Here is a 27,758-nt window from a genome sequence, read left to right as displayed (position 1 = left end):
AGGAGGATTCATTCAACCAGGTTTCTGTGATGAACGTGATGTCTGTCATGGGTGAGGATGTATCTGCCAGTTTTGTTGCGTGTTTGGTGGCAGAGCTACAGTTTATGAGCATGCAGCTGATCGTCCCCTTATTGTCACTTTTCTTCGTTCGGGGAGCCCGTTGAGGGCTGGAGGCCTCGACGTTCTCTGTGCAATGCGGTCTCTTCCGAATCCTGTGATAACCTGAATCTCGGAGCGGAGGTTGATAGATGAAGTTTAGTCATAGGATTTGGTGAGATCAGTTGTCTCACTCAAGGAAAGAGCGGCGCTTGTTCTTTTAGGTCTTTGTGGTATGTGATCACTGTGGTTTCCTCTGTTCTACTGTGGAACACTTCCTACTTTCTGCAGCACAGGACATACTTGTCCCATTTCGCCCAGTTGCATTTTCTTGTACTTGGCCTTTTAGCCTCTTTAAGGATGTCCTTGGATATCTTTAGAAGGTTCAAGTGTCCAAATTCTATGTCCTCAGGAGTCAGGTCACTAGGATCAGGGTGTGCGCCTCTAGGTGGTCGATTTTTCCTCCCTTCATCAAGAAGAGGTTGTGTTTTGCTGGTAGTCTTTCAATTTCCTGGTGCCGTCTCCACCAGATCAGAGAACTAGGTTTGTCTTGACCAGTCATTATGGGGAAGTTAGAAAGAGTGTCATTCAAGACTGTTTACACTTGTTTATCACTAAAGGAATGAGGACAGTTGGTTGAAAAGCGTGCACGAATTCATCTAACCAGTCTATCGACTGCCATTCCTTTGGGAGTGGCGGTGTGGTTGCCTGGACGCAATGTCTCGACAGTTTGCATTTTATGGCGTTGCTAATAAGTTGATCTCAGGGGCCCCCACTGTCTGAAGGATTCTTAGAGCGCTTGTTCACTTAGTTGTTGTTTGTGTGATATGGCTGCATGTCTGTTTAGTCGGTCGGCTTCAGTTTTCTACTACTGGTAGACGCATTTTTATTAAGATTATTCCTCTCTAAACTGTCAACATCCATATTTTTTAGTGGCCAAGTTTTGAAAGCACAAGCAATGTTGTCCCTTCTTGCTTGTTCAGGCAGAACATTGTGGTTGTCCTGTCCATCTGGGTTTGCACAGTCTTTCCCCTCACCAGTTTTTGAAAGGCCTTCTGGGTCAGGAAGACTTTTTAGTTCTAGGAAATTAATGTGTTTTGCTTCTTCTGTGTTCCACGGCCCTCTGATCTTTAGTTCCCCCCCCCCCCTCCCCCAATGTGCACTTGCCAGCACGTGTGGTATGAGTCTGTGGTAATGGTCACATTTGGAGTTGGTGGTGTGAAGGGTCTGCCTAATGTTACGTTGTCCACATTCCACCATGTCATCTCTTCCTGCACTCGCTGCCTTACAACCACTAGATCGCCCCAACTTCCCGTTGCCTGCGACACCGATTTTGGATACACTCTTGGCGTGGTCTCATGTGTGGTCTTGCGTGTCGTATCAGGAATGCACAAGGTGATCATGCCCATTATTTTCCCCACAGTCCACACTATCTGAGACTGACCCTTGCAGCATTGGCAAGCTGGATCCCTCTTGAGGGTAGGGTACGTCTCTTGCCTCCACTAAGTTGATTTTTCCTCTCAGGAAGATTTTTTTCTCTTTCAACCTTTGTAGACTACTTTTCTATGTTGTGAATCTTATTCTCTGATGAGTGTCCATGATTGTCCTGAAGTGCCTCCTGCATTAAGAGAAGGAGCTGCTTTGACTAGACAGTCATAGAGATACAGGTATACATGGATACTGTTCCTTCTTAGGTAGACCACCATCGCAGCTAGGCACTCTGAAAACCCCGAATGCTGACTAGGAAACTAGAATTTTGTTGCAGTTGTCCTCCCTTCCACTCCATTTTTACCCCATTTTTGACTACTAGATGCTGGTTTTCAACTTTGACAGTGCACTGAGACCTGCTAACCAGGCACAAGTGACACTGCTCTTTCACCTCACACAAACCACATGTTCAACTGTTAAATTAATTGGCAAGGACTTTAGCACCCCTGTAAGCCCATTGTAAATGGTACCATTAGTGCCTAGGGCATGGGCACTAAAATTGATATCCAAAGGCTGCAGAATGTATTGTGCATCCTGAAGAGACCTACCACCAAATCAATGCAGACTGCCATTGCAGGCTGTGTGAAATGGCGCAGAGCATTGTGAAAACACAACATGGCACATTCCCTAGGGAGCTATACTAAACAGTCATTTTATAACATTGAAATATGGAATTAGCAAATGTAGAGGATAGTTTTAGTTTAAAAAAACTTATACTTAACTAATGTATTTTAGTTAAGTGTATTTTCACGTTACTGTCATTGTTCACATTGATTGTTATTCTGTTTTTCCACAATTTATTTAGTACAATTGCGGTCTGTGTAGTTCTTCCTTGTTTCTTTTAGTTTACTCTTTGGTTGACAACATCAGTCACCACGAGGTTGGGATTAATTAAATGGGCTGCACCTATGGTGATTCAAAAGTGTTTAAAATGTGTAATATATTTTAATTTGTGGACATCTTCTGTTGGTTGCAAAAATGTGAACCGAAGTAGTTAAGCAGCCGGTTTCGGCGTTGAGAAATGAAAAATATTACTTTCACATCTGTGCCACAGTAAGTTTGAAACAAGGTTTATGATGTGTTTGGTAGTTAAGTTACATGTGAGGGCACTTCTGCACTAACAGATATGCCCCTGTGAAATCTAGCCCCACTGCTAGATATTACAAGTTATCAGGTAGCCATTTTGATTATACGTCATGGGCACTGGTCATTAAGGGTTACCCAGCTACAGAATGGCTTCACTGAAATTAATGGTGTTTGGTTTGGTATCAAACACCTTGTCTTGACAAATCCATACTGATGCCAGCTTCGGATTTTTCCTGACTTGCACCCAGTGGTGCACCTTAGAGACGCCCGCTGAATCTTATTGGTCTCTTAGTGCACTGGTTGACAGGTATCGTCCAGCCCGACACCACAGACACGTTTTTGAACCCCTGCAGGTAAGAACATGCTCTCTCTGAGATCAGAAAGAATGCCTACTCCGGAGGATGGTGTTCACACCTCCTCCAGCAGACTGGCTAGTGTTTTAGCATATCAAGGCCAGAGGCTTCAAAGCCACAGCCGCCCTTAGTATGGAACCCCGGTTTCCCCCACACCTTGGAATGCCACCCCCTGTTCTGATGTACATTTAGCACCAGGACAGAAGGAAAAATTAGCTAGTTAGGAGGAAGATCACACTTACAGGCTCAGCATAGCCCTAAGGTGGGCTCTCTCAAGTGGATACTTCAAGGCAAACCGACTTTCTTTTGGTGAAACTAGGAGCCCTGGGTCCTGTTTAGGCCCACTCTCCGCAGAAAGCGCTCATTATAGGGAGTGTAGTCACCCCAGGGGCAGGCAGTCCATTGGCTACTACCTTAAACTCCCTTAACACATCTAAATTCAGTATTTAGGTTGCCCCCGGACATCAGGAACTCAAATTTGTCTACTGGGAACAGTAAAAGGACCAAGAAGAGCCAAAAGCACAAACTGTGGACCAGCTCCCTGCCTGCTGTCCTAACAAATAATAGGACCTGGCTCGTCCAGCAGCTGTGCATCCTCCTAAAGCCTTGGAGGGCTGCCAGCACTTTTTCAACCAATCAGCATAGACTTTGAAGTGGAGGAGCCACTTCCCTGCAGTCTACAGGCACGGACCGTATCTGCCCAGTACACCGTTCTACGGACCATCGAAGTAACACCCGGGGGGAAAACATTTGTTCCTACCAGAGGTCAGCCTAGTCTCCCCACCACCTCCAGGCCCTCCAGCACCAATACCCTGGTTACTGGAGTCCTTGCAGCGGCCCGGCTTCTTAAGTGTCAAGTCCAGACACAAACACTGCCAAGACTGGCCTGCCGAAGAGTGAGGTCAGCATCACAGAGTGGCCCTGCTGTCCTGTTTGTCTCCATCACCAGGTCGAACCCAAGACGTGAGAGCCTCCAACATAAGCGAATGCCCCCTTGTTTCAGGGTCCCTCAAGAGCCACAGCACCCCCCCTTTGGGGTCTGCCAGACTTCTCCCCAAGTCCCCTTTTTTTTATTGTTACAGGTTTCTACATTGACTTTACCATACAGCACTCAAGGCTACTGCCTGGATTAACACTAACAACCATTCGTAAGTATACCTATGCAGTATCTTTCTCCCATATTATAACATTAACACGTTCAAGGCTCATACCTCAAATCTGAAAGCTTTTGCTATTCTCCTGTTTTTCTGTAAAAATTATAACTTCAAAAGTAGCCAACTAATTCCATGATCTTGGTGTCTAAATATACAAATCTATGATTTAAAAAAAAAAAATTAGACTTAAATTACTTCCTGCATGTGTTTCATTATTGACGGTGTGTGTACAACAAATGCTCAACACTCCCCTCTGATAAGCCTAAAGCTACTGGACCCCACTACTACAAAATACCTCCCAATGCCCCCCAGAATTCTAGATGAGGGGAATGAGTCTTTCAGAGAGCCAGCGACCTTCAAGACTGTAACCCCGAGTGTCAAATAATGAATATGCTACTTACCAGTATGCATCTGTTCTTGGCATGTAGGGCTGCTGACATTCATATCTGTGCATAGATCGCCGCCTAGTGTTGGGTCCGGATGTTTGCACGTTGTTGTCCTGGAAGAGTCTTCGAAGTATCCTTGGATAGGTGACTCCTCCCCTGGACTACAGTGCGCATGGGCATCCTCTCCATCCTCAGATTGTTTTTCGCCATTGTGGCAGTGATGGAGTAGATACAGAAAGTGATGACCATGCTTACAGTAATTCTGAGAGCTGCAGCTGCTACAGGTGCCGGGGAGGAGGGAGGGCGATATGAATGTCAGCAGCCCTACATGCCAAGAACAGATGCATACTGGTAAGTAGCATATTCAGCTCGAGGCATGTGGGCTGCTGAATTCATATCTGTGCATAGAATACATAGCAGTACCTCCTATTAGCGGCGGCTACCAGTGCCAGCTGCAGCGGTCTGAAAAAGAGTTTTGAGAACAGCCTGTCCTACAGCTGCCTGCTGTTTTGATTGCACATCTACACAATAGTGTTTGGTAAATGTATGTGTAGTGGACCAGGTGGCTGCTCTACATATGTCATGCAAAGGAATGTTTCCTAGGAAAGTCATGGAGGCCCCTAACTTACGTGTTGAGTGGGCTCGAGGGGGAATCGTTAAAGTGCGTTTAGCCTTTTGATAGCAAATTTGAATACATTTAACGATCCATCTGGCTATTCCTGCTTTGGAGATAGCGTTACCTTTGTGGTGTGGGGCAAAGGCAACGAAAAGTTGATTTGTTTTTCTAAAGGGTTTGGTCCTGTCGATATAATACATGAGGGCCCTTTTTACGTCTAGTGTATGGAGTGCCCTTTCTGCGACAGTTTGTGGGTTTTGAAAGAAAACAGGCAGTTCAATAGTTTGATTCATATGGAACTGTGATACCACCTTAGGCATGAATATGGGGTTGGTACGTAGTACGACCCTGTTGGCGTGAACCTGTATAAATGGCTCTTGAACGGTTAGTGCCTGGAGTTCACTAACTCTTCTTAAAGAAGTGATCGCTACTAGGAAAGCTACTTTCCAGGTAAGGTATTGAATCTCACATGAGTGTAGAGGTTCAAAGGGTGGACCCATCAGGCGTGTGAGGACCAAGTTGAGGTTCCACATTGGGGCTGGTGGGTGGGTAGGTGGAATGACTCGTTTGAGTCCTTCCAAGAATGCTTTGATGGCAGGCACTCTGAATAGAGAGAGTTGCTGCCTGGTTTGTAGATAGGCTGAGATTGCGGTCAAATGGACACGTATAGAGGTGTACGCCAGATTGCATCGGTATAGGTGTAATAGGTAACAAATAATGTTTTGGATGGATGCGTCTAGCGGGTTAATGTCATTATTATTGCAATAAATGACGAACCTCTTCCATTTGGCTGCATAGCAAGCTCTGGTAGTGGGTCTCCTGGCCTCCTTAATGATGTCCATACAGTCAGGTGGCAGGTTTAGGTAGCCAAACTCTAGGATTTCAGGAGCCAGATTGCCAGGTTCAGCTGTTGCGGATCTGGGTGCTGAATCTCTCCATGGTTCTGCGTTAAATGCGCGGGTTTGATCCGCAGCCTTTGAAACGGCACCACGGAAAGTTCGAGAAAGGTGGTGTACCATGGCTGGCGTGCCCACGTTGGAGCAACCAGGACGAGTGTCAGTGAGTGTTGTCTGAGTTTGCGCGCCACCAGCGGTATCGGTGGTGCTGGGGGAAAAGCGTACGCAAATCTGCCGGACCAGTTCATCCATATCGCATTGCCCTGCGACTGCGGATGTGGGAACCTGGCGGCAAAGCTTTGGCATTTTGCGTTTTCGCTTGTCGCGAATAGGTCTATCTCTGGATGACCCCACTGCTGGAAGTACGGTTGGAGTACTGATGGGTGTAACTCCCACTCGTGCATCTGGTGGCTGTGTCTGCTGAGCAGATCCGCCATTTGGTTGTCCTTGCCGGGGAGGTGTTCTGCCATGAGGAACATGTTCCTCTGAATGGCCCACTTCCACAGGCTCTGAGCCAGATGAGACAACTGTGGAGAGTGTGTTCCTCCCTGCTTCTGTATGTAGTACATTGCAGTCATGTTGTCCGTCCGGATCAACACGACTTTGTTGCACAAGTGTACTTTGAATGCTTTCATAGCGAGGAAGATTGCCATCAGCTCTAGAAGGTTGATGTGCATCTTCTTTTGTTGTTGTGTCCATAGTCCCTGCACTGTGTAATGGAGTACATGAGCTCCCCATCCCTGGAGAGACGCGTCCGCCGTCAGTATTATCTGTGGGACAGGCTCGTGGAACGGTCGGCCCTTGCAAAGGTTTTGTGGATTCCACCAATGCAGAGAGTTGTATGCCCGACCGCACACCAACACTAGGTCTTTCAACTGTCCTTGAGCCTGATTCCACTGACGTGCTAAGCACTCCTGAAGCGGGCGCATATGTAGTCTCGCGTGTGGGACTATGAAGATGCAGGAGGCCATCATGCCTATCAACTGCATGAACACTCGCGCGGGAAGGGAGTGTTGTGGTTTGAATTTGGAAATCAGCATTTGCATGCTGTTGATTCTCACTAAATTTGGCTGAGCTGTGGCCGCCAGAGTGTCTATAGTCGCACCGAGGTACTGTTGTACGTGTGCGGGCTGGAGATGCGATTTTGGGTAATTTAGTGAGAACCCCAGACTGTGAAGGAGGCGGATGGTGCGGGACATGTGGCTGGCACATTGCTGGGCTGACTTCGCTTGAACGAGCCAGTCGTCCAGGTAAGGGTAGACGTGTATGTGCTGCCTCCGTAGATGTGCCGCCACAGTAGCTAGGCACTTTGTGAATACCGTGGGTGCTGTTGTCACGCCGAAGGGAAGGACTTTGAATTGGTAGTGCTGCCCTTGAACAGTGAACCGGAGGTATTTCTTGTGTGAGGGGTGAATGGGTATGTGGAAATTCGCATCCTTGAGGTCCAGTGTGGCCAGAAAGTCTCCCTGCTTGAGCAGCGGGAGGACTTGCTGTAGAGTGAGCATGTGAAAATGCTCGGAAAGAATGTACTGGTTCAGGGGTCTCAGGTCTAATATAGGTCTGAGTGACCCGTCCTTTTTCGGCATTAAAAAGTACAGGGAGTACACCCCCGTACCTTGCTCGTGGACGGGTACGACCTCGATTGCGCCTTTTAGAAGCATGCTTTGCACCTCCTGCTGTAAGAGCGTTAAGTGCTCTGAGGACATAGGACGGTTTTTTGGAGGTATGGTGGGTGGAGTGGAGGTTAGTTCTAGACAGTAACCGTATTTGACAATATCTTTGACCCACCTGTCCGTGGTGATGGAGTTCCACGTGGACAGGAACCTTTGTAGCCTCGGCACCGAAGTCTCGTTTATTGCGCTCGGTGCCGACGGGTTTTGCTGGCGTCGAAGGTGTGGAGGGCCTCGATCCGACCAGCGCCACTTTCGGTTTCGGTTTCAGTTGAACCAATACAGCTTTTGGTTTCGGTTTCGAAGAAGGGAAACCAGCCGGTTTGGGCATTAATGGCTGCCGCTGAATGTCCGAGGCCGGGCCCGAGGGCGGGGCCGAAGAACTGCGGGATAGGTCTTGGGTAAGGCCCGAAGGCGATCCCTCGACCGGTGCCATAGACTGTTGCACGGGGATTTCCTCAGTCTGAACGGGTAGGCCTTGCTCGTCATCGGAGCTACTCTCTTCGGCCCCTAAGGCCTCATTGTAGTCTCCTACCTCGGTGTCGTCTTCATCTCTGCGAAAGAGTGTTTCGTCGATGTCTTCCGACCCGGAGTTATGTTCGGAAGCGGGGCTGGAGGGTAGGTTCTCCACTTCTTCGACATCTTCGGTCTCGGCGCTGAAGATGTCGGCCGGGGCCGGTGCCGCTTGCTGCGCCTCGAGTCTTGCCGCTCATCGATTCCGGAGAGTCTTCTTGGATCGAAATTGGGCACAGGCCATACATGTAGATTCGTCGTGATCCGGTGAAAGGCATTTGTTGCACACCGGATGGACGTCGATGTGTGGATATTTCGCATTGCATACAGGGCACCGCTTGAATGGTGTCCTCGATTCCATCGTCGATGTCGGGTCGATGGTCGGGTAAGATGCGAAAAAGTTGGTTCTGGAAGTTAGTAAACTAACAAAGATACTATCGATACCGATCGGGAACAGTAACGACGCGAACTAGAGGCCTTTTGGCCTGTAAAAAGTTTTTCCTAACTTGAGTCAAGATAAGCACATCCGAACCCAATGGCGGAAAAAAACAATCTGAGGATGGAGAGGATGCCCATGCGCACTGTAGTCCAGGGGAGGAGTCACCTATCCAAGGATACTTCGAAGACTCTTCCAGGACAACAACGTGCAAACATCCGGACCCAACACTAGGCGGCGATCTATGCACAGATATGAATTCAGCAGCCCACGTGCCTCGAACATATAAGCACTCCTCCAAGAAACCACTATACAGTCAAGGACACACCATGGCAGATGGTTGGATTGTTACAGCATGCCCCTATAAAACATTAGGTGCCCCCTGGACATTTGCACATTGCACCTCATTTGGAATGCTATATAGAAAGCCAGCTTCCTACACTGATTTGGTTCAGAAAGGAATTGGTAGTAGTTTTTGTTGACGATTCTGGTATCTGCCATGGTGTGTCCTTGACTGTATAGTGGTTTCTTGGAGGAGTGCTTATATTTATTTGACACTCGGGGTTACAGTCTTGAAGGTCGCTGGCTCTCTGAAAGACTCATTCCCCTCATCTAGAATTCTGGGGGGCATTGGGAGGTATTGGCCCCTGCTTTGAGAGGGAACAAGAGTTTCATGGAGGAAGCATGTCTGTGTCGTAGTCTTCAAATTGTACTCCATAGCCCTCTGCTGCCGTTTTATCAAGTAAGTTGTACACGGCGATGTCGTCTAGAAGGGATGGCATGGAGGAGTAGGGATCAACCCTCCCCTTCTCTGGTGAACCTGCATCAAGCTCTTGCCACTGGCGGTCAACGCTTTCAATGTCAGGAAATAATCTTTGGTCCTCACCAATGTCTTCGTCAACTAAAAACAGTGCTTATTCTTCTTGTGGCTCTGGTGTGGCTGATTAATTCACCCTCCTCCGTCTCCTCCCGACTTGGTTCTCCCAAGGCCTTCAAAGGGATTTGAAATTCCCGAAAAGATGCTTTGAAGTCCTTTTTTTGGGGTGGGGGTGGGGGGGGGGGGGGGTTGGGGGACCATATCTGTTGTGAGACATCTTTTCTTCCTTTTGACCTCGAAAGCCTTCTCGTCTGCATCGATATCGCCCTTTTCTTGGGACTGGGCCTTTGATGTCAGGATTATTTGTCCTTTCGCCCTCTCTCGCTTCTTTCCCGGTGGTCTTTTTCAGGGATCTACCTCCTTATGCCTTTTCAATGAGACATGTGACTCCAGGATGACGGCACCTCACTCTGCCTCAGACCCTTTGGCTTGTGCAACGTCTGTCTATATTGCCTTCGGTGCTTTTTAGTTTTCTTCCCCCCATAGATGTCTTTTCCGGTGTATGTTCTCTTTGATTTGTCGAATATGTCCACTTTGTCGCTGTCTATTGAGTTTTAGGTGATGCTTCCAGGCCCAACGGTATACAAATGAAACTGTAGATTGCGGCCAAGCACTAAATCTTCCAAGGGGCACCTCAGATATCATCTGAGGACGGCTGCAGGGATTCTGCCCAAAAACAGAACTAAGCGTGGGATTATGGGACCTTAGTGCATAGAGACTGAGTTATCCTACCACCTTAGTATCCATGAGCCAGGACTGACAAGCTACAGCGTCTCACTTGCTCTCCTACTCACCAACAGAGAAACAAGTGATTAGACACCCCAGAACACAACACTCCCGAATGTCTCGGGAATCGCAGTTGCAAGACGCACCCTTTCGCTCACACTCTTTTATTGGTCCACAATAAGATCTAACAGACACAAATCAGTTAAAAAAAAATATTTTAACTAACCTGCCATAACATGCAGTATACATGCCACAAATAGCAGAAAAATGCATAATACAAATACTGTTAGCATATTAGCTAGTCCATAAATCATGAAAGGAGATATCATGAAAAGACTGTATAGCTTAACCTCCCTCCCCTTGCTTAGAAGCTGTATTATATATTAGCAGATTTCTGGGCTTTGTCTGCAGGCACAATAAATCAATCAGGTGCTTGTTCAAGCGCGATTACTCACCTGTGAGGGTCTCCAGGTGCTGGGGGAGGGGTGCAGGTTCCAGTCCATCAAGGAGGGGGTCTGTCGAAGAGCCAGGTTTTGAGGTTTCTCCCGAAGATGGGGAGCGATGTGCTCTGTCTGAGGTGGAGTGGAAGGGTGTTCCAGGCTCTGGCCGCATGGAAGGAGCAGGAGCAGCCTCCCGATCTGGTCTTTTTCTAGTACGGGGGGACCACGGCGTAGGAGAGCTGGGCTGATCGTAGGGTCCTTTGGGGTGCGTGGACTTGGAGTCGGCAGTTCGGGTATGCTGGTCCGGTGTCATGGAGTGCCTTGTGTGGGTGAGAATCTTGAAGGGTATTCCAGCATCGATGGGGAGCCAGTGGAGTGTGCGCAGGTGCTGGGAGATGTGGCAGTGTCTTTGCAGGTTGAGGACCAGTCTTGCGGAGGCTTTCTGGATGTTTTGTTGCTTGCGGGTGAGGTTTTTACTTATTCCGGCGTAGAGTGTGTTGCCGTAGACGAGTCTGCTGGTAACAAGGGCGCGAGTGACTGTCTTTCTGTGCTCGAGGGGGGTCCATTTGAAGGTCTAACGTAGGAAGCGGAGGGTGTGGAAGCAGGAGGCTGCAACGGAGTTGATCTTGCAGTTCATTTTAAGCTATGAGTCCAGGATGATTCCAAAGTTGTGTGCGTGGTCCGTGGGGGTGGGTGGGTTTCCGAGGGCGGGGGGCAACCAAGAGTCGTTCCAGGCATCGGGGTTTGGGCCCAAGATGAGTACTTATGTTTTGTTGGTGTTGAGTTGTAGTCAGCTGCTTTTCATCCATTTGGTGACTGCTTCCATGCCTTCTTGAAAGTGGTGTCTGGCGGTGCTGGGTTTGATGGATAACGAGAGGATGATTTGGGTGTCGTCTGAGTATGACACAATGTTGAGTCCGTAGGTTTTGACGATGGGGGCGAGCAGAGCCATGTAGACGTTGAAGAGCGTGGGGCTGAGGGAGGACCCCTGGGGGACTCAGTAGGTGAGGGGGGGAGACTGACCCACAGCGTTCGAGAGCCTTGACCCGGATCCCTGCGTTGTGGAGTCTGAGTATTAGGGTGCAGTGAGACTGTCGAACGCTGCTTAGAGGTCGAGGAGGACGAGGGCTACTGTTTCTCCCCTGTCCAGTAGGGAGAGGATGTCAACTGTTCCCGCAAGGGTGCTATGCTATGGTTTTCTCTGAATCCGGATTGGGAGGAGTCAAGGATGTTGTGCTCTTCGATGAAGGTGGCTAGTTGGCTGTTTAGGGCTTTCTCAATGACTTTCGCTGAGAAAGGGAGCAGGGAGATGGGTCTGTAGTTCTTGAGGTTGGTGGGGTCCACCGAGGGCTTCTTCAGGGGGGGTTGATCTCGGCGTGTTTCCAGTCGTCGGAGAACGAGGCGTTCGTCAGAGAGCTGTTGATGGTGTGGTGGAGCAAGGGTGCGATGGTGTCGGCGGCTCTATTGAAGATGTGGTGGTGGCGGGGGTCCGTAGGGGTCCCGCAGTGAATCGATTTCTTTGTCTTCAGTGTGTCTTCGGTGGTGAGGGCTGTCCAGTTGTCAATCGTTGGCTTCTGGGTGTCGGGGGTGGCTGGTGAGGGTTCAGTGTGTTGGTTGTCTTAGTTGAAGTGGTCGTAAATGTTCTTGATTTTGAGGTGGAAGAAGGTTCTGAGTTGGTCACAGAGGTCTTGTGAAGGAGGCATGTCCGTAGACTCGCTAGTGGGTTGGGCGAACTCCTTGATGATGCTGAAGAGTTATTTGCTGTTGTGAGTGTGTGGAGATTCTGTCTTAAATTGCTTTTTTCCACGATTTTCTTATGAGTTGGTGGGTGGTTGGTGGCGGCTCTGAAGTCGTTGTGGGCCTCTGTGGATTTGGCGTTCCTCCAGGCCTTTGAGGCAGCGGCACGTGGGTCTGGACTCTAAGTTCTGTGGTAAACCATCTGGCTTTCCTGGTGTGGGTGGTGGTATTTTTCTTGAGGGGGGCTATGGTGTTGGTGCAATCGGAGATCCATCTGTGCAGAGATCGGGCTGCGGTGTTGGGGTCGTCTTCCTTAATGGTTGGGGTGGAGTTGCCGAGTGCGGAGGTGAGCTGGTCGTCGGCGATTTTGGTCCACTTTCTTCATGGGAGCAGGTGCTAGTGTCTGTGGATGGTGGGTGTTCTGAAGGTGAAATGGATGCATCGGTGGTCTGTCCATGGGAGTTCGGTGGTGTGGCTAAAACTGATGGAGTTTCCTGTTGTGAAGAGGGGGGTCGAGGGTGTGGCCTGCTGAGTGCGTGGGTTCGGTCATGATCTGGCGGAGTCCAATGTTGTGGAGGTTGTCGACTAGGGATGTGGTGTTGGGGTCCAGTTGGTTGTTGAGGTGGAAGTTGAGGTCTCCCAGCAGGGTGTAGTTATTGGATGTGATGGCATGCGGGGAGATGTTCGTGATGGAGTTGGCAAATTGTCCGCAGGGTCCAGGGGGTCGGTAGATGAGGGTTCCTCGGAGGGTGGTGGTAGGGTGGGCCAGTATCTTGAAGTGGAGGTGTTCCATCAGGTCTGTGGGCCGTTCGGGTAGTGTGCTCAGGCAGGGGGTGGATTTGTAGACGAGGTTGATTCCTCCTCCTGGGTGGGTGGGGTGTCTTTCCTGGAGATCTTGTATCCTTGGGGAATGGCGATGTCCGGACCCGAGGTGGTGTTGGTCCAGGTTTCGGTGAGGAATGCTACGTCCAGGGCAGTGCTGTCGACGAGGTCCCAGATGTTGGTGGCGTGTTTGTGGATTGATCAGACATTGAGGAGGATGCATTGCAGGGTCTTCGGCTCGGGAGTGTACTTGAGGTCGAGTTGAGCTGGGTCTGTGTTCCTGGCTGTGCTGTAGGTGTGCCGGCAGCGGTGACAGCTGAAGGGTCCGTGGGTGTCGGCTGGTGATGCTAGGTTGCAGTTGTTGCGGCCTGGGTTGAGTGCGAGGAGTGTCGCGGAGTCGTATTGTTGGCGGCACGGGGGTCCACGGTTCCTGGCGCTGGTCGCAGCCGCCATTAAGTAGGGGTCGGGGATGGCTGGACAGCTGGGAGGGGAGCTGGATTGGGCCTATCGCACTGGTCGTGCGGGGGGGGGGGGGAGCCGCGGGGGCAGCAGCGGCAGGGAAAATGGGCTGAAACAGGAAAGAAGGAATGAGGAGAATAAGGAGGAATAAAAGGAAATGAAAGGAAATACAAGTGGAAAAAAGCAAAAAAGCGCAGCAAAGCAGGAGAGAGTAAAAAGAGGGTAAAAACGAGTGGCAACGAAGCAGAAAGCGGAGCAAGAGAAAGGAGACAGAGGCCCACTGGACCACCAGGGATGAGGCGCAGGTAAACCTACGGGTGGAGGAGGGCCTCGAACACCAACACTCAAGAGTGCAGTGGCTCGGGGGAGGCCCCACTTAATGGTGAAGCTGCAAGGGTGGGAGAGCAATTTCACTGACAATGAGTCAGTGGTCTTGTTCCATACCTTACACTATAGATAATAGATCTACATCATAGGTGCTGTCTCGCTCTTCTCCCTGGAAAGGTCCCTCTCCAAGTATTCCCCACCCATTCGTATGTTCCAATAAGACCCAAGTACGTTGTCCCAAACAGCTGCATTTGTAGGTTTTGTCTAGGTGCTAGGGCCTGACCAGAACAGAACAACAAGGGGCACTATTTATCAACCTTGCTCACAAGGTTCAGACTAAATCCCTGGAACCTGTAGAGAGTGAAGACATCAGTCGGTTATCAAGTAAAAATTACAAATAAGGCATTTGCAAAAATAAAGTCATGTAGTAACGTGCGCAAAGCAACGTACAGTCTGCAGAGTGCTCATGCTAACTTAGAGAAAACAACAATGTACCCATGGGCCATGTGACACCCTCCCCTTGGTCAGGTCGGTAGCTCTGGGCTAAAACAGGACTTAAAGATAAGCAGAGGCAGAGTTGCAAGTAGCGGTTCAAGTGTAATGTAGAAGCCAGGTGGACTATAAAAAAAAATGGAGAAGAAAAGAACAAAAAGTCTCCATGTTATGCCTTAGAACCTATCTACAGCGCATCTTCGGAGCCATAAATTTCATGGGACAGTGGAATGCCATAAGCTCCAAGAGGCTGTATGAACCATCATTAAAAAGGTATGACATCCAATTGAGAAACTTGCATGAACAGACATGCTCCTTATATCCAGAGGACGAGCATATCAGGGCAACCTGTGTTAACGTCGATGAAACTCCGATCCAAGAGGCAATGTACACAAGCACAGGTACTCAAGCCTGCCAATGGTCCAAGTGAAGGATCGCTCACAAGATACACACCCACGTAACAGTCCTGGGCCATCAACGGACCAGTCAACAGTTCATAATCCCGAGCAGCGTGTGACGTATTGGAAAGGCAGACATCTAGGACCCATCGAAAAGGGCACCGGAGCCAGCAGAACATAGGTTGCACGCAGATGAAGTAGGCATAACGGAAGGTCAGCCAATAGTTGATGTTAAGAGCTTCGAATGGCATCAAACCAAAAAGCTGTGGCATCCGATCACAGTACAGCTGCAACTGGACCCGGTTTGGCCGTACCACAGGTCAAGCAGCCATAATGGAGCAGCAGTAGAAGTACAAGAACGCCGCAAGCTAAAAAGAGCAGCAGGGGAAACCCTCTGAAGTCGATGGAAAAATTAGAATAGATAAAAGCCGGGATTACTCAAAAAAATAGTCTCAAAAGAGGCGACAAGGCCCGATCCCGCAAGTTTAAAAAAGTGGGCCAGGCCCTCTGTATCAGATGCATTAAATATTTGGTGAATTAATTCTCCAAAATGTGGGGGGAGATTCGTTTTCAGCAATGACTGACTCTCACTTGATGTTCTCGCCACCTGCAATTCGAAGGTCTCATGAGCTGATGTGAGAGCCACTTCTTGTTGAAACAATAGCGCTGCGAATCTGCTTAGCTCGTTGAAATCTGTTTTCAAAGTTGGAATGGAAGGCCACAGTGAACCAACCACCATCCCATGTGGGGGTGGAAGGAGAACACTGCAGCAACATGTAAAACGTTGTGAAACTGTTACATACGGGATGCCTGCCGTATGCCGCAGCAGTTGTGGTTATTTAGGATAAGATAAATGCCGTTAGAAAACAGACTCAGTGTTTAAATATTAGCTGGGACTGGTGTGCTTTTAAAAAAAAAAAAAAAAGCCAAATTTCGGGCCGAAACATTGCAGGCACCGAAAAGTTGTACTTGTTAACAAACAAGGGAGTGTCCTACTGTAGAATCACAATCCTCCCCTGTAGAAAGGCTTCCTTATCCGCTCATTGACAAGGGAACGCAAAAGGCAAGGACCATAATTCATGGTTATAGTATCTCCCAAGGGTTACATATTTACCTACAGGATGTTTCATACAAGCCGTAAACTGGAAAAGTGAGATGGGCAAGGAAATTAACCCATGTTTTAGCCACACAGATGATCCAGTTTCTGCCACAGAAAACTATCTGTTCTCGTTTATCAATGTGTAACATGGTGTATGTTGCGTCTTTCATTGACATAAGTTTATCTGTTAGATTAAATGGAAAAATAGTGTGGATACAGTCCGATAAACCTACGTTACCTTCCCACTTTTAAGCCTTTGTAACTGCCAACCAAATTGCATAACAGAAAACAGCCGATTATTTGTAGGTGTACAGATGCTTCTATTTGGGACAGTTTCCAAAATTCATTATATGCTGCATAAACAAAATGTTTAATGCAAGGGGATTTGGGACCTAAAAGGAAATCATCAAGATTGAGGTCACCTGACAAAAGGGAAAGATGTTTAACACATGACAGTGGGAAATTTTCCAGCCATTGTTGACATTTTACCCATAGAAAACGTAGTAACAGTATGGGAATGTGTAAAAGGAGGATCAGTGTACTTTGCGTAAACCCCTTTGTGACATTAGTAAAGTGTAACTAACAAGCATTGGTGCTTGTGGGCCACAGTAACCAATCCAAAGGGTTAATAGTATAGTTAAAAGTACCATTTTGAAATAGAACAGCCAATTGTTTATCATGTAGTTGGTATGTGTCTGCCATGTGTTATAGGCAGCCAAAGACGGAATGTAGGGAATATTTAAATATTTAGAAGTGGCCAACCCAAAACATGTAGTTTGCTGAACTCTCTGATTCAAAAATAGCAGTTGAGACTGAATCAGACAAGCACAAAGCAGAGATTCAGTGCCACACACTTGCCAATCTTTGGTACCCCAAACAGATTTTAAATCAACTGTGTCTCCAGTAATCATAACCTTTAAGGGACAAATCTCATATGAAGAGAGAGGAATAGACCAATTTAGTATGGGTCAGCATGAATTTGGTGCGGATAGGCATATTTAATTTGTAAAAATAGGATACTAGATCAGATAGATTGTAGCCAATAAAACAAACAAATTTACTTTGAGTCATCGAGCTCCTCTGTGATGGTGTCGGGGATGTTCCCACTGTATATAATTAAAATGGGGTCTCTGCATTTCATTTTGTGTAAAAAATAATGGCCATAATGCTGATAACCGAATAAATCAGCATAATTTGCAGAATTTAAATACAGATATTCAGTATCAAAAGCAGTATATATTTCAAATTAGAAAACAGTGAGTAAACCATGCTGACATCCCAGTCATCGGAGTGTATTCCAGGCAAAACATTACCTAAAGAAAAGCAGAATATGCAGGGAATTTGCAACGTCTGTGGGACCACAGACATCGAATGCTACATTATTGCAAACAATAATATCAACAATTGGTAATGCTGAAATATTAACTAGGGTTTGATCTGTTCATTTTATGAGACAAAGTGTGAGGGGGCAGAGCTCAATTAACCAAGTTTACAGCATAGCGTTCAGGCAAATAATGGCCATTAATCAACAGGAAAAAAAGAACAGCTACAAAGACAATCCACATGAAGAGGAACACCATCGTCAGCACAACCCACATATATGCCCATGGTGGGAGCAGGTAAGTTCTTTTTAACCAGGAGATGAAAATCTGTGTAGGGGGCTGTGTGACAGATAAAGACAATGAAGATGTATCTGAAGAAAAGTTTTCGTCCAAATAGTAACCACTGGAACCTAGCGGACACAACGGTGGCTGCTCGTCAGTGGAAGAGGAATGTATTGTACTTTCAGGAATGTCAGCTATAATTTCGACTGGTGAGGAAGCATATTCAGTTTCCACATTTGTAGATGTAGAAGGTAAAACCTGCAAGAAATCAATTGAAGACTTCCATCTCACCTTCCATTTGTTGGGGAGTTGTCGGGGGAACAGAAGTTATTGGATGAAGTGAAACATCCCGAAGAGGAATGCTTGCAGGCATACTATTTAGTATCGGCCATATGATGTAGCTTGACATGTTCGTCTGAAATGTATCTATACTCCTTGAGGACAGGTAACGGAGGTAAAATCACTGTACGAGTGCCCTTCAAACCAAGGACTGGGACCGGTGTACAGTACGATGGACCAAACTCTTTCTTGTTCTCCACCTTCTCTCGGACCAGATCCCCAACTTTAGAAAGCCAGTCAGTAACCGCTGTATCCGTAGGTGAGGGCAAATCTTCTTTCGCCAGTGTGTCAAAAGTCTTCTGTAGATCCTGATACATAGCACAATGTTTATCTACGTCAAACGTTGCAGCAGCTGCCACAACGTCTTGACCATCAAGGTCTGGCACAAACATTTCAATGCCAAAGAGCATTTTGTATGGGGTCCACCCACCCACAGAGCTTCTTGGGAGATTAGGTACAAGTAAGTACCTAATAACCTGGCTGTCAAAGATTGCTTTAAGTCACAGTTCATCCGCTCCACAACAGAATTGCCTTAAGGCTGATATGGAGATGAGAATTGCACCTGCAACCCCCAGAGACTTCATAACATTCCGGTAAGCCTTAGAGGGAAAAGCGAGACCTTCAGATCTTGGTCTGAAGGTGCCACAGGCAAATACCCCTACAAAGACACGCAAATCTTTTATAACCATTTGAGCTTCAGCACTGCGTAGCGGCCACACCCAAAATAATCTAGTGCACAAACCCACCGCAACCAAGATGTATTTAAAAGCATTGTCAGATGTTAAAGGATAAATACAACCAAACAGTTGATTAGAAATGTAAAGTGGAGTATATGATGAACGCGGAACTGTAGGTTTAATCTGTTGATAAATGTCACAGGAAAGCACATTTAGGTTTTTGCTGGTATAAGCCACACCACCAAAAACATTGCTGTAAAAGCGAAATAGTTGCTGTCACGTCCGTATAGGCAGAAGCCACACCTTCATGTGCAGCAACGATCAAAGAAAGTCTACTGTTCACGTTGGGAATCAGCCGATCCCCAACCAACAGTATAGTCACAAATGGGATTTGATCTGATTTTAAATGGTAGGAGTAAAGAGAAGGGAACCCTTGGGGACACTGTGTTCCCACGTTGATGGCCCAATGTATGAATAATGTGTGTGAACGGCAAATGTTCCTTAAGAGCGGCTAGTGGCCACAAAGCATTTTATGCTTAATTGCACTACCCTTAGAATCATGAAAACATTGTGTTCCGATGAACAAGTTGTCATTGAAGGACTGTACACAGTAAATGAATCGCACACCACAAGTGTAGGGACCTCAGGATCAGCAAATTCAAGAGCTAAAAGCAAAGCCCGTAATTCGGCCAATTGTGCCGTACAATCCCCAAGGGATTGGGGTGTGCACCAAAGAAGATTTGAAATCACCTTCTACAATCGTGCCTGCCACAATTGCGCAGGTCGCTGAATAAGCATACTTAGAACTAATGGCAGGCTGTGCAGTCCCATCAGTGTAAATTATACATTTGTACTGATAAAGAGGAAGTAATGATAAGGGAGGAGGATGAACGTGTTCATATTATAAACACTCCTGTGTGTGCAAAGAAGGATCAAAGATGAAGTTGACATAAGCCAACATCAAAGAACTTGCCCATTGTATCCAACGTGGATGCAAGGATTTAGAATTGGGTAAACTAGCCTTCGTGACAGCTCCTAAAGCAGGCCCTGGCAAAACCATGAATATGCGTTTTCTCTAAGCCAGAGAGCGTTCTTTCAGAATTGCCACCTGAATAGCCGTTAAAATCTTTTCTGTGGAAGAAAAACACATCTCCGCTTGAGTATACAAATGCAATTTATAAGCAATTGGAACTGTGTCCCCTTCATTAAAAGTCACGTAGGTGAATCCTAGCGCTTCTGGTACAATCTGTATGACCAGATTTGTTGTGTTGTCCCTTGTTAACAAGAACTGAGTCACAAGCAGATCAGACTGCAAAGACCTAAGTCCTGCGGTATGTTCCGGAAGACAACTGAAAGATGAAAAGGAAGGTTGTGTAAACGCATATAGCAGTTTGATACGCTGGGCATAGTCACTAATGCAAGTCCTGCCAAAATTTTAAAAACCCTACAAAGATTGCAATTTTTTAAAGGTAGATGGAAGTTGCAATTGAGCACATTTCTCCAAAAAACGGGGTGCTAACCCTCTACCTTCGTTATTAAGTTCATTACCAAGGAAAACGACAGGAGCAGATTCATTTAATCAGAAGTCAAGTCAATGTCATCAACGTACGAAAAGGCATCGGGATCAATAACATGTAAAATAGACAATGCGTGCCGGAAACACACCTGGGCAATTCTTATACCTCATAAGCAATCTAGCATATTGACTGATTGCCTAGAGCGCTGAATGCAGTTAAGTCACGGCTTTCAGGAGCCAAAGTGTAACTGAAAAATCCATTGGCAATATCTAAAGTAGTTTTATATTTCTTTCGGACAATGTTGTTTATTAACGCACAGCTATGTGTGTTCTGTACCGCAAAGGTACGATGTGACTATTAAAATGTCTAGTCCAAAACTATACGGAAAAAGAGGATTCTTCATTGATGAAACATGGTTCAATCACACCTTGATATTCCAAATGAGTCAAAATGTCACGCATGGACGCTTTAGTGTCACGTTTAATTGGATATCACAGTTGGGTCTGTGGCGTTGAGCGCAAAGGAATTACATGCACCGGAGAATCCCGTCCCACCAGATTTCGGTATAATGCATGAGCCAGGGCCAGTGCCAACTCCAGAGCATAAGCAATTTTAGTCTCTTCAGGCACATATAGTGAAAAACAAGGGAGAATAACATCCTCCCCTCTAGAGGAAGCAAGGACAAAGGAGGAGGCCAATCAACCTCCACCAACAAAGTAGTATAAGATGTGAGATTGTCCCAAAAGACTTCCTTAACAGTGCGTTTAATATCACCTTCAATTTGGATGTTTACTTCATAAAGCCGATCAGAAGGAGCAACACGAGTGTCAGCTGTTTCAACGGTAATAAAAGTGTCTGTTGCTTTTGCCTCCAGGCGCTGGTGGAGTGTCGCACTATGGTAACCACTGCCGCGCTGTCGAGGAGGGTTACCGCCCAACTCCTGTTGAGGAGGAGGGTTCTCACCATCTGAGCCATGCTTTGCAGTTAAAGCAGCAACTTTCTTCTTCTGAAATGGGGCATGATATTAGGGTGATTCCTCCTGCTTAACTTTTACCTCAAACTGGCGCTGCGGGTCACGTCTTGACTGCGTGGACTCTCCTGGTCTGCGATCTTGTCACTTTCCTCCGCCGAATTGTTGATCCGATGATTTCTGAAAGGAACGAGGATCAGGAACCTGAAGCCTCTCTGGTGTCTTAATTTTATAGTGGTCCCGCAAATCAAATCTACGTTCAGAAGCGTCAGGTGGAGGTGAACCTGCACGAGAACTAGGCTTCTGTTGGTGCCACACATTTTTATTCCAAGTCTCTTTAGGAAAGACTGGACGGCCCTTACTTTCAGGAAGGGGTTTACTCTGTGCCCAAGTAAAAGGTCGGACCCCTAAACTATTGCGTCCCAATGATGAATACACATGCGCAATCATCTATAACTGTCGCTCCATAACCACGTCCGCCACCATGCGGTGTCCCTGCAAGCAAACCTCTTCACCTTTAATGTTGGCCAGATTCATATCGGAGACAATAGGGAACATTCCCACTAATTTCATCCCCAAATCCAGGGCTGGACCAGCCCTGTGTTCATCCTGTACCTTCTTCAGAACGTTTGGGAGAACGCTCATGAAGGGGGTGCCAAGGTACAGTTTATACACTGAAGCAAACACCGTCCCCCACGTGGAACAGTCAGCTAAAGGAGGATTCAGACCACTCGGCATACTCATTGTAAGGATCCTGTGTTTCTCAACAGGAGATGCATGTGGAAAAACAGCCTCAAGCTGCTTATGTTTTTGTGCGAGCCAAAATAGCAAGTCGTCACAATTCTGGGGATGTTTGCCAATCACGAAGTTAATCATGACGGGATCAATCACAAGGCTTCAACCCTGACCCGGGGCCGGAGGAGCAGCTCCAGCCGGAGCTGCCTGAAGTGCACGAGACAAACTGTATGACTCGTGCATGAAAATGAACCAACTGTGCATATAAAAGATGTAGCTCCACGATAGTAACATTGAGATAATTTGGATGTGGTGTAAAACCAGCCAAAACAGGCCATGTAGCCCCATCGACAGACAAGGGGCCCATTCGAACAAACGATAAAGGGTGTGGAAGGGCGCCATTAAACCAAATAGTATGCATCCAGAATGTCAATGGAACTTCAAGTAATGCACAAGGACGATACGTTGCTGGGGGAGCAGCGACTGTGTAAGCGTGAAACAGGTTATCATTCGCATCCACCAAGGTACATGTAACCCAAGAAAAAAAATACCTCAAAACCGTACGCTGGATTCGCTTTAACTACGAAAATAATGTCAGCCTCCACATTGGGGACTGTGTGTTGATTTAAGTATGCTGTAACCGCTGCGCTGCCATGTGCCCCAATAGCGACTGGTTGTGCCATGTGTAATGTAAAAAGACCAAATAAGACGGTAGGGCAAAATGGGGTCTAAATACTTTTTAAATCTCAAGCTTGAAAGCCTGATAGAAATAGGGGTACCCTACGAATATAGGAGGCTGACCCCTGCCTAAACCCCCCCCCCACAAAATTGACATTTCTGGGAACCAGTGAGAGGGTATCGTGGACAAGCACGATCCAGCCTAGTCCAGAGCGTATGACTTATTAAGCAGAATGCTGGCCATCCTAAATGATCGGTGCTAAATTTGCCTGGAATTCATCTTGGACTGCTGATGAAGTTTCAGCTACTGTGAGCAACATCCCAGCAAACAACTGGCTTTGGCTGATCGGAGGACAAGGCTGGAAGAGGAGAATATTCTCTACCCAAATGCCTCCAACAGACTCCGTATCTGGAGGGGTAGTATGGAAAACGTTTGGGCAGAGACTGTTGGTTGGTCGCCTTGCACTGGCCTGTGGCGATGTGCCACGTCTGTTGACCAAAAGGAAAGAACAATGTTTAGCTCAAGTGTTCATGACGGTGTCATTAAGTGTCTCATTAAAGGGAAGGAGAGGCAGCAAGAACCATCATTAATAAGGGGGAGGGGGTACCCATTGCATTAATAACTGATATCAGTTGCTGAGTCCGAAGTGCGCAGAGCATAGCTGGCTGCTTCACTTCGTATTACGCATATGTATGCTGGCGCCTCCACACCAGACAAGCCCAACCTGGCGGGTTTTATTAAAGACCTCCCAACCTGTGCTCTGACCTCTGCAGAAAGATAGGTTCTTTAGTGTGATGTCACCACGGAGGAAATCTGAGAGGCTCTTGGACAACTACAGTCAGGTAAAACTACGGGGCCAATGGGTTCCCTTCTGAATTCTTTAAGGCGTTAAAGTCACAGTTGACAACACAAAATGGGAGCTGGGAGTGGACTGCTTAACATACAGGTCTTCGCACAGAGCAAGGGAGAAATTTGGAGGGAAAAACTGATAGTCACAGGGAATGAGAGGGACTGCAAATCCCACAATTCAACAGGTTTAATGGAAGCATTCACGGGCAAGTAAAAACCACAAGTTTAAACACAAAACAAACGATAAATTATGCAATCATGGGCAGGTTAAAACTACAATTTTTAAACAACCACAGGCAAAGAGTTAAAAAATAAAACAAATATGCAATCACAGGCAGGAAAAAATTTGCTTTTTTACATTTTAGGAAAGAGACAGAACTAGTCTTCCTCCTTACCACCTCCTGGACTTTGCTTCACTGCAATCAGGGGCACAGGTAAACTGTAACTCACAAAATAGAGGTGAATGTTTTGGGGTTCACCCAGCAAACCCTTAAGTGGCCTGGGCAGGTGTGAGACGAGGGCTCAGGGTTGCTGGGGAGCCAATCATCAGGCCAATGTTTGCTGGCCTGGGGGTGGGGCTTGGGAGCTACTCCTCTATTCAGAATCTCCTAGGAGACATGCAGGCTTAATCCACACTTTGGACTTGTGCAGGTAAGGGCCTAACAAACTTTGTCCTCCAACAATACTGATTGTATAAAACTTTGCTCACTCTCCTAGGCAAAATGGAAGTGCACAATCCCTATAAAACACAGCAGATTACTGCGGTCTCAGAGCATCCTCTGTTCTCTCTCCGATGTAGAATATCCCTCTTGCTGGGGGGGGGGGGGGGGGGGGGTTTAACTCACGTGCTAACACAAAATGGGAGATGGGGGTGGACTGCTTAACATACAGATGCGGGAGCCTCCGCGGGCGGTCTTCACCCATAACACATGCACCTTCCTCATTCAACATACACATAAGAAGGCAACTCTACACCACTCTTCATAACCTTGCATCTCCCTGAGTATCACACAAGACTATTTGCCAAAAAATCTCCACCAACCCCACACACACCCAAAAGAATGTCTTTGCATACTGAAGGGAAATAAAACCCCCAAAGAAACTTTCCGCCCGGTACGGTAACATCATAACCAACAGCACACCTCCTACAACTTCAAAAGACAATACTCTCAGGCAGCATAACACCACACCACCTCCAAATCCCATACTTTAAACTGCATATTAATAACAATAACTAATGTTTAGGAAAAGTTACTTACTTGCAATCCCATTTTTGCGGTGTAGGAATCTTAATAAAAATAACAATTAGTATCTTGTGTAGGAACCAGAACACTTCAATATATAAAGAAATATAGCTACGGCCACTGAAAACATGAAACAATGGCGTTTTCTGGATAATTATTCATAGAAGTTATAGAACAGGATTAATTTTCTGCAGAATTCAATTGCTGCTGCCTAGCTTGAGGAATCCTCTCATTTCGGTCACATTTTGCACTTGAAGAGCATAATTCCTGAAGGGCTTGATTTCTGGTTTCACCATAATGCCCTCATTTTGAATTGGTTAACATTTGAAAATGGAGAAATGTAAACTGTTTCAGCGCCTATTTATTAGGTCTTTATTTAAAAACGCATATCATTTTACACATAGTTATTGAAGAACGTTCTGCAGTCCCTCATACGGGGTAGGCTATTATAATGTTTCTGACCTCAAATGAAAACCTTGCATGCAGTACAATGCTATTTTGTTATATTAAATAAAAAACATTTTGGGAAAGCCTGGGATGGAGTCTTAGAGCGCTCCTTTCACAGCACACAGGCAAAATGAGTCTGCATTTATATTATAAATGTCGTCCTTTCTTTTAAATCACTCCTACACCCTCGACTTGTGTTGTTGCGTTTCCTACTGTAGATTAATGTCACCACATGCTTATGCAACTGTTACTAAAACAATGTCATATTTAAACTAACTCAATTAACGTATATTAATGTAATTATGTAAATAAACATGATACATGTTAGAGCAAATACTTAAAGTTCATTTAACATTTTTCGAATGATGTATAACAAATGTTAACACTATTCAGATTTTTGATCTTTTATTAATTTACACCTTGAGAACAACTTAAATATTGCGTTTCACACACACAAGTTCTATGTAGTTGCTCTCTTGTTTACAGCACTTCCTTATGCACTGCATCATATTATCCATGTCCACACAGTTAAGAGAACGCCTACCACATTCCGCACCTAACAACCTTTCAAGCACCATACATGAGTAAAAACTTGAAAATCAAAAGTTGAACATCGAAGTAAAAGGAGCAGAACAACTCACAAGAAGAGACACTACAGTGCTCGAAGAGAAGGCCAGGTCTTCAATGATCTCAGTCCGCCTGTTGGCACCAATGCGCAAGGATCTGCTATGCACCTCCTCAGGTAGGACTGTGAGGATTTCCAGAAGGAACGGAAGGGAGGTCTCATCATTACTGTATCTGATGGGGTGCAAAGAGAATTTCATAGGACGTCACAAACTACATTACAAACAGCATAAAACTATATTGCAAGTTTGTTCCCTTCTATTTTATCGTCATAAAAAAAGGTTGACGAAACAGTATTCAAAATTACAGCATCATTGCAGAAGTGCTAGCATACAATATGTAAAATTATTTTTTTAATTTGAAAGATTAGCAGATGCTCCCAACAGTGATTTTTGGTTTTCAAACAAAGCCCCTAGTAAACAAATTATGCTAGATATGCAATGGCAAAAGCAATAACCAGATGGGTATGCATAATAAATCTCACTTAGTTTTGACAATGTATCTTTTGAATATTTATCGAAGGAGAACGGGGACTACAGGTTATCAGTACATGAGGTACTATGCCAAGTAAGAGTTTAACTCTGAACTACCTCATAAGCCGGCCGCTTTCCCAAATACCAGCTTTTACCAGCTGTAGGAAGCAGGCTCTGTAGCTACTATACCAAAGTAAGGTACAATGTGCACAGAGTCCAGTGGAACCACAAAGGTAGGCAGAGGTAAAAGTAGATAATACCTTGCACTCTATTTATGGTAGTGTGGGCGAGCAGTAAGGCTTTATCACAGGGTAGTGCTAAGCATTTATTGCCCACACTCAGGCAAGAAATGTCACACGCTCAAAGGCTGAACTCAGACCAATTTGCTTGTATGAAATTATTATTTCGTTATATTTATTTCCTAGAACTAAGCAAGCCTGGCATAGGTAAGTGTAAATGGCACTTTTCAAGGCAGGTTGAATACAAGTAAGCTGAATGAAAATTACTGTCACAGGTTTGTAAATACTTGGAATACAGCTGAAATTACTGTTGTATTACTTTTTATTACTTTGCAGATTACTTTATAGATTAATTTTTCTACTCGGTGTGATATACCTAGATATCACACTGGGACATTTCCTAGAGAAAGGTAGGTAAATCAGTTTTTGTATATTTGCAGTTTCTTAGAGTTCCATACAAACCAACGCCACACAATTTTAAAAGAAAAGCAATTAATGCAATCCTATGGGAGGAAATGGAGTTATTAGTTTACAGGCAAGTACTTGCTTGTGGGATTTGGTTTTCTGAGGTTAGAACCGGGGTTCCCCCAGCGCAGAGGATGCACTCTCAAAGTGTCCTCAGCAGCACTAGGGCAGCCGGGTGCAGAGTGCTGAGACTCAATGTTATCCAATGGGGAGAGGGGGCCTCCAGTTGGTGGCTGCCTACGAGCAGGCCACAAGGTTGCAGAAGCAAAGTTCATGGTGTTAGGCTCAGCACAAAGGGGGATCCGGTTTAGCACACAAGGTGCACCCACAGCGGCACAGGGGCGGCCGGGTGCAGGGTGCTGGTTTGGCGCCAGGGGGGTTTGTTGGTTTCAATGGGGATACACCGGATGCAACATACACTACAGGTTAGAGGAAGGAGATCTTCTGGAGGCGACCACCAGTTGGAGAGGTAAGTTGGAATGCTGGTACACCGACAGTTGGGCTACTCAAGGCCGTGGGACGTCGGGTGCAGGGGTGCCTTTAGGCGTTGGGTTTTTTTTACCGGCTCCTGACGCAGTCGGGGGGGGGGGGATTTTACAGGGAGGGGCTGCAGGCATCTATTGAAGATTCGAGGCAGGTCAGATCACCAGATCTCAGGTCAGATTCGCAGAGTCTGTTGGTGAGCAAATCCGGTGCTCACTGGAGACGAAGTCTTTGTTTGGGAAGGCAGGGCAGGTCCTCAGGGATCTTGGGGGCTGCAGAACACACCCAGATTTCGCTGGAGCAGGTTTGAGGCGGGGACAGGCCGGCAGGGCTTGGGCCAAA

At 46.5% G+C, this 27,758-nt stretch overlaps 1 protein-coding gene across 3 annotated transcripts in view; it reads right to left on the bottom strand.

Annotated features, from left to right (window-relative positions):
- Positions 1 to 27,758, bottom strand: part of TNPO3 (transportin 3) — a 1,119,313-nt gene that overhangs the window by 879,239 nt on the left and 212,316 nt on the right. For all 3 annotated transcript variants that reach the window (XM_085653697.1, XM_085653695.1, XM_085653696.1), the window contains exon 4: positions 25,774 to 25,930. In XM_085653697.1, the coding sequence (XP_085509823.1) occupies positions 25,774 to 25,930 (157 nt within the window). The remainder of the gene's footprint in view (positions 1 to 25,773; positions 25,931 to 27,758) is intronic.

This window comes from Triturus cristatus, chromosome 4_1 (assembly GCF_964204655.1).
Source record: "Triturus cristatus chromosome 4_1, aTriCri1.1, whole genome shotgun sequence".
In the NCBI taxonomy this organism is placed as follows: domain Eukaryota; kingdom Metazoa; phylum Chordata; class Amphibia; order Caudata; family Salamandridae; genus Triturus; species Triturus cristatus.
The sequence above is the reverse complement of the archived record's forward strand: the minus strand, read 5'-3'. Positions and strand labels throughout refer to the sequence as shown.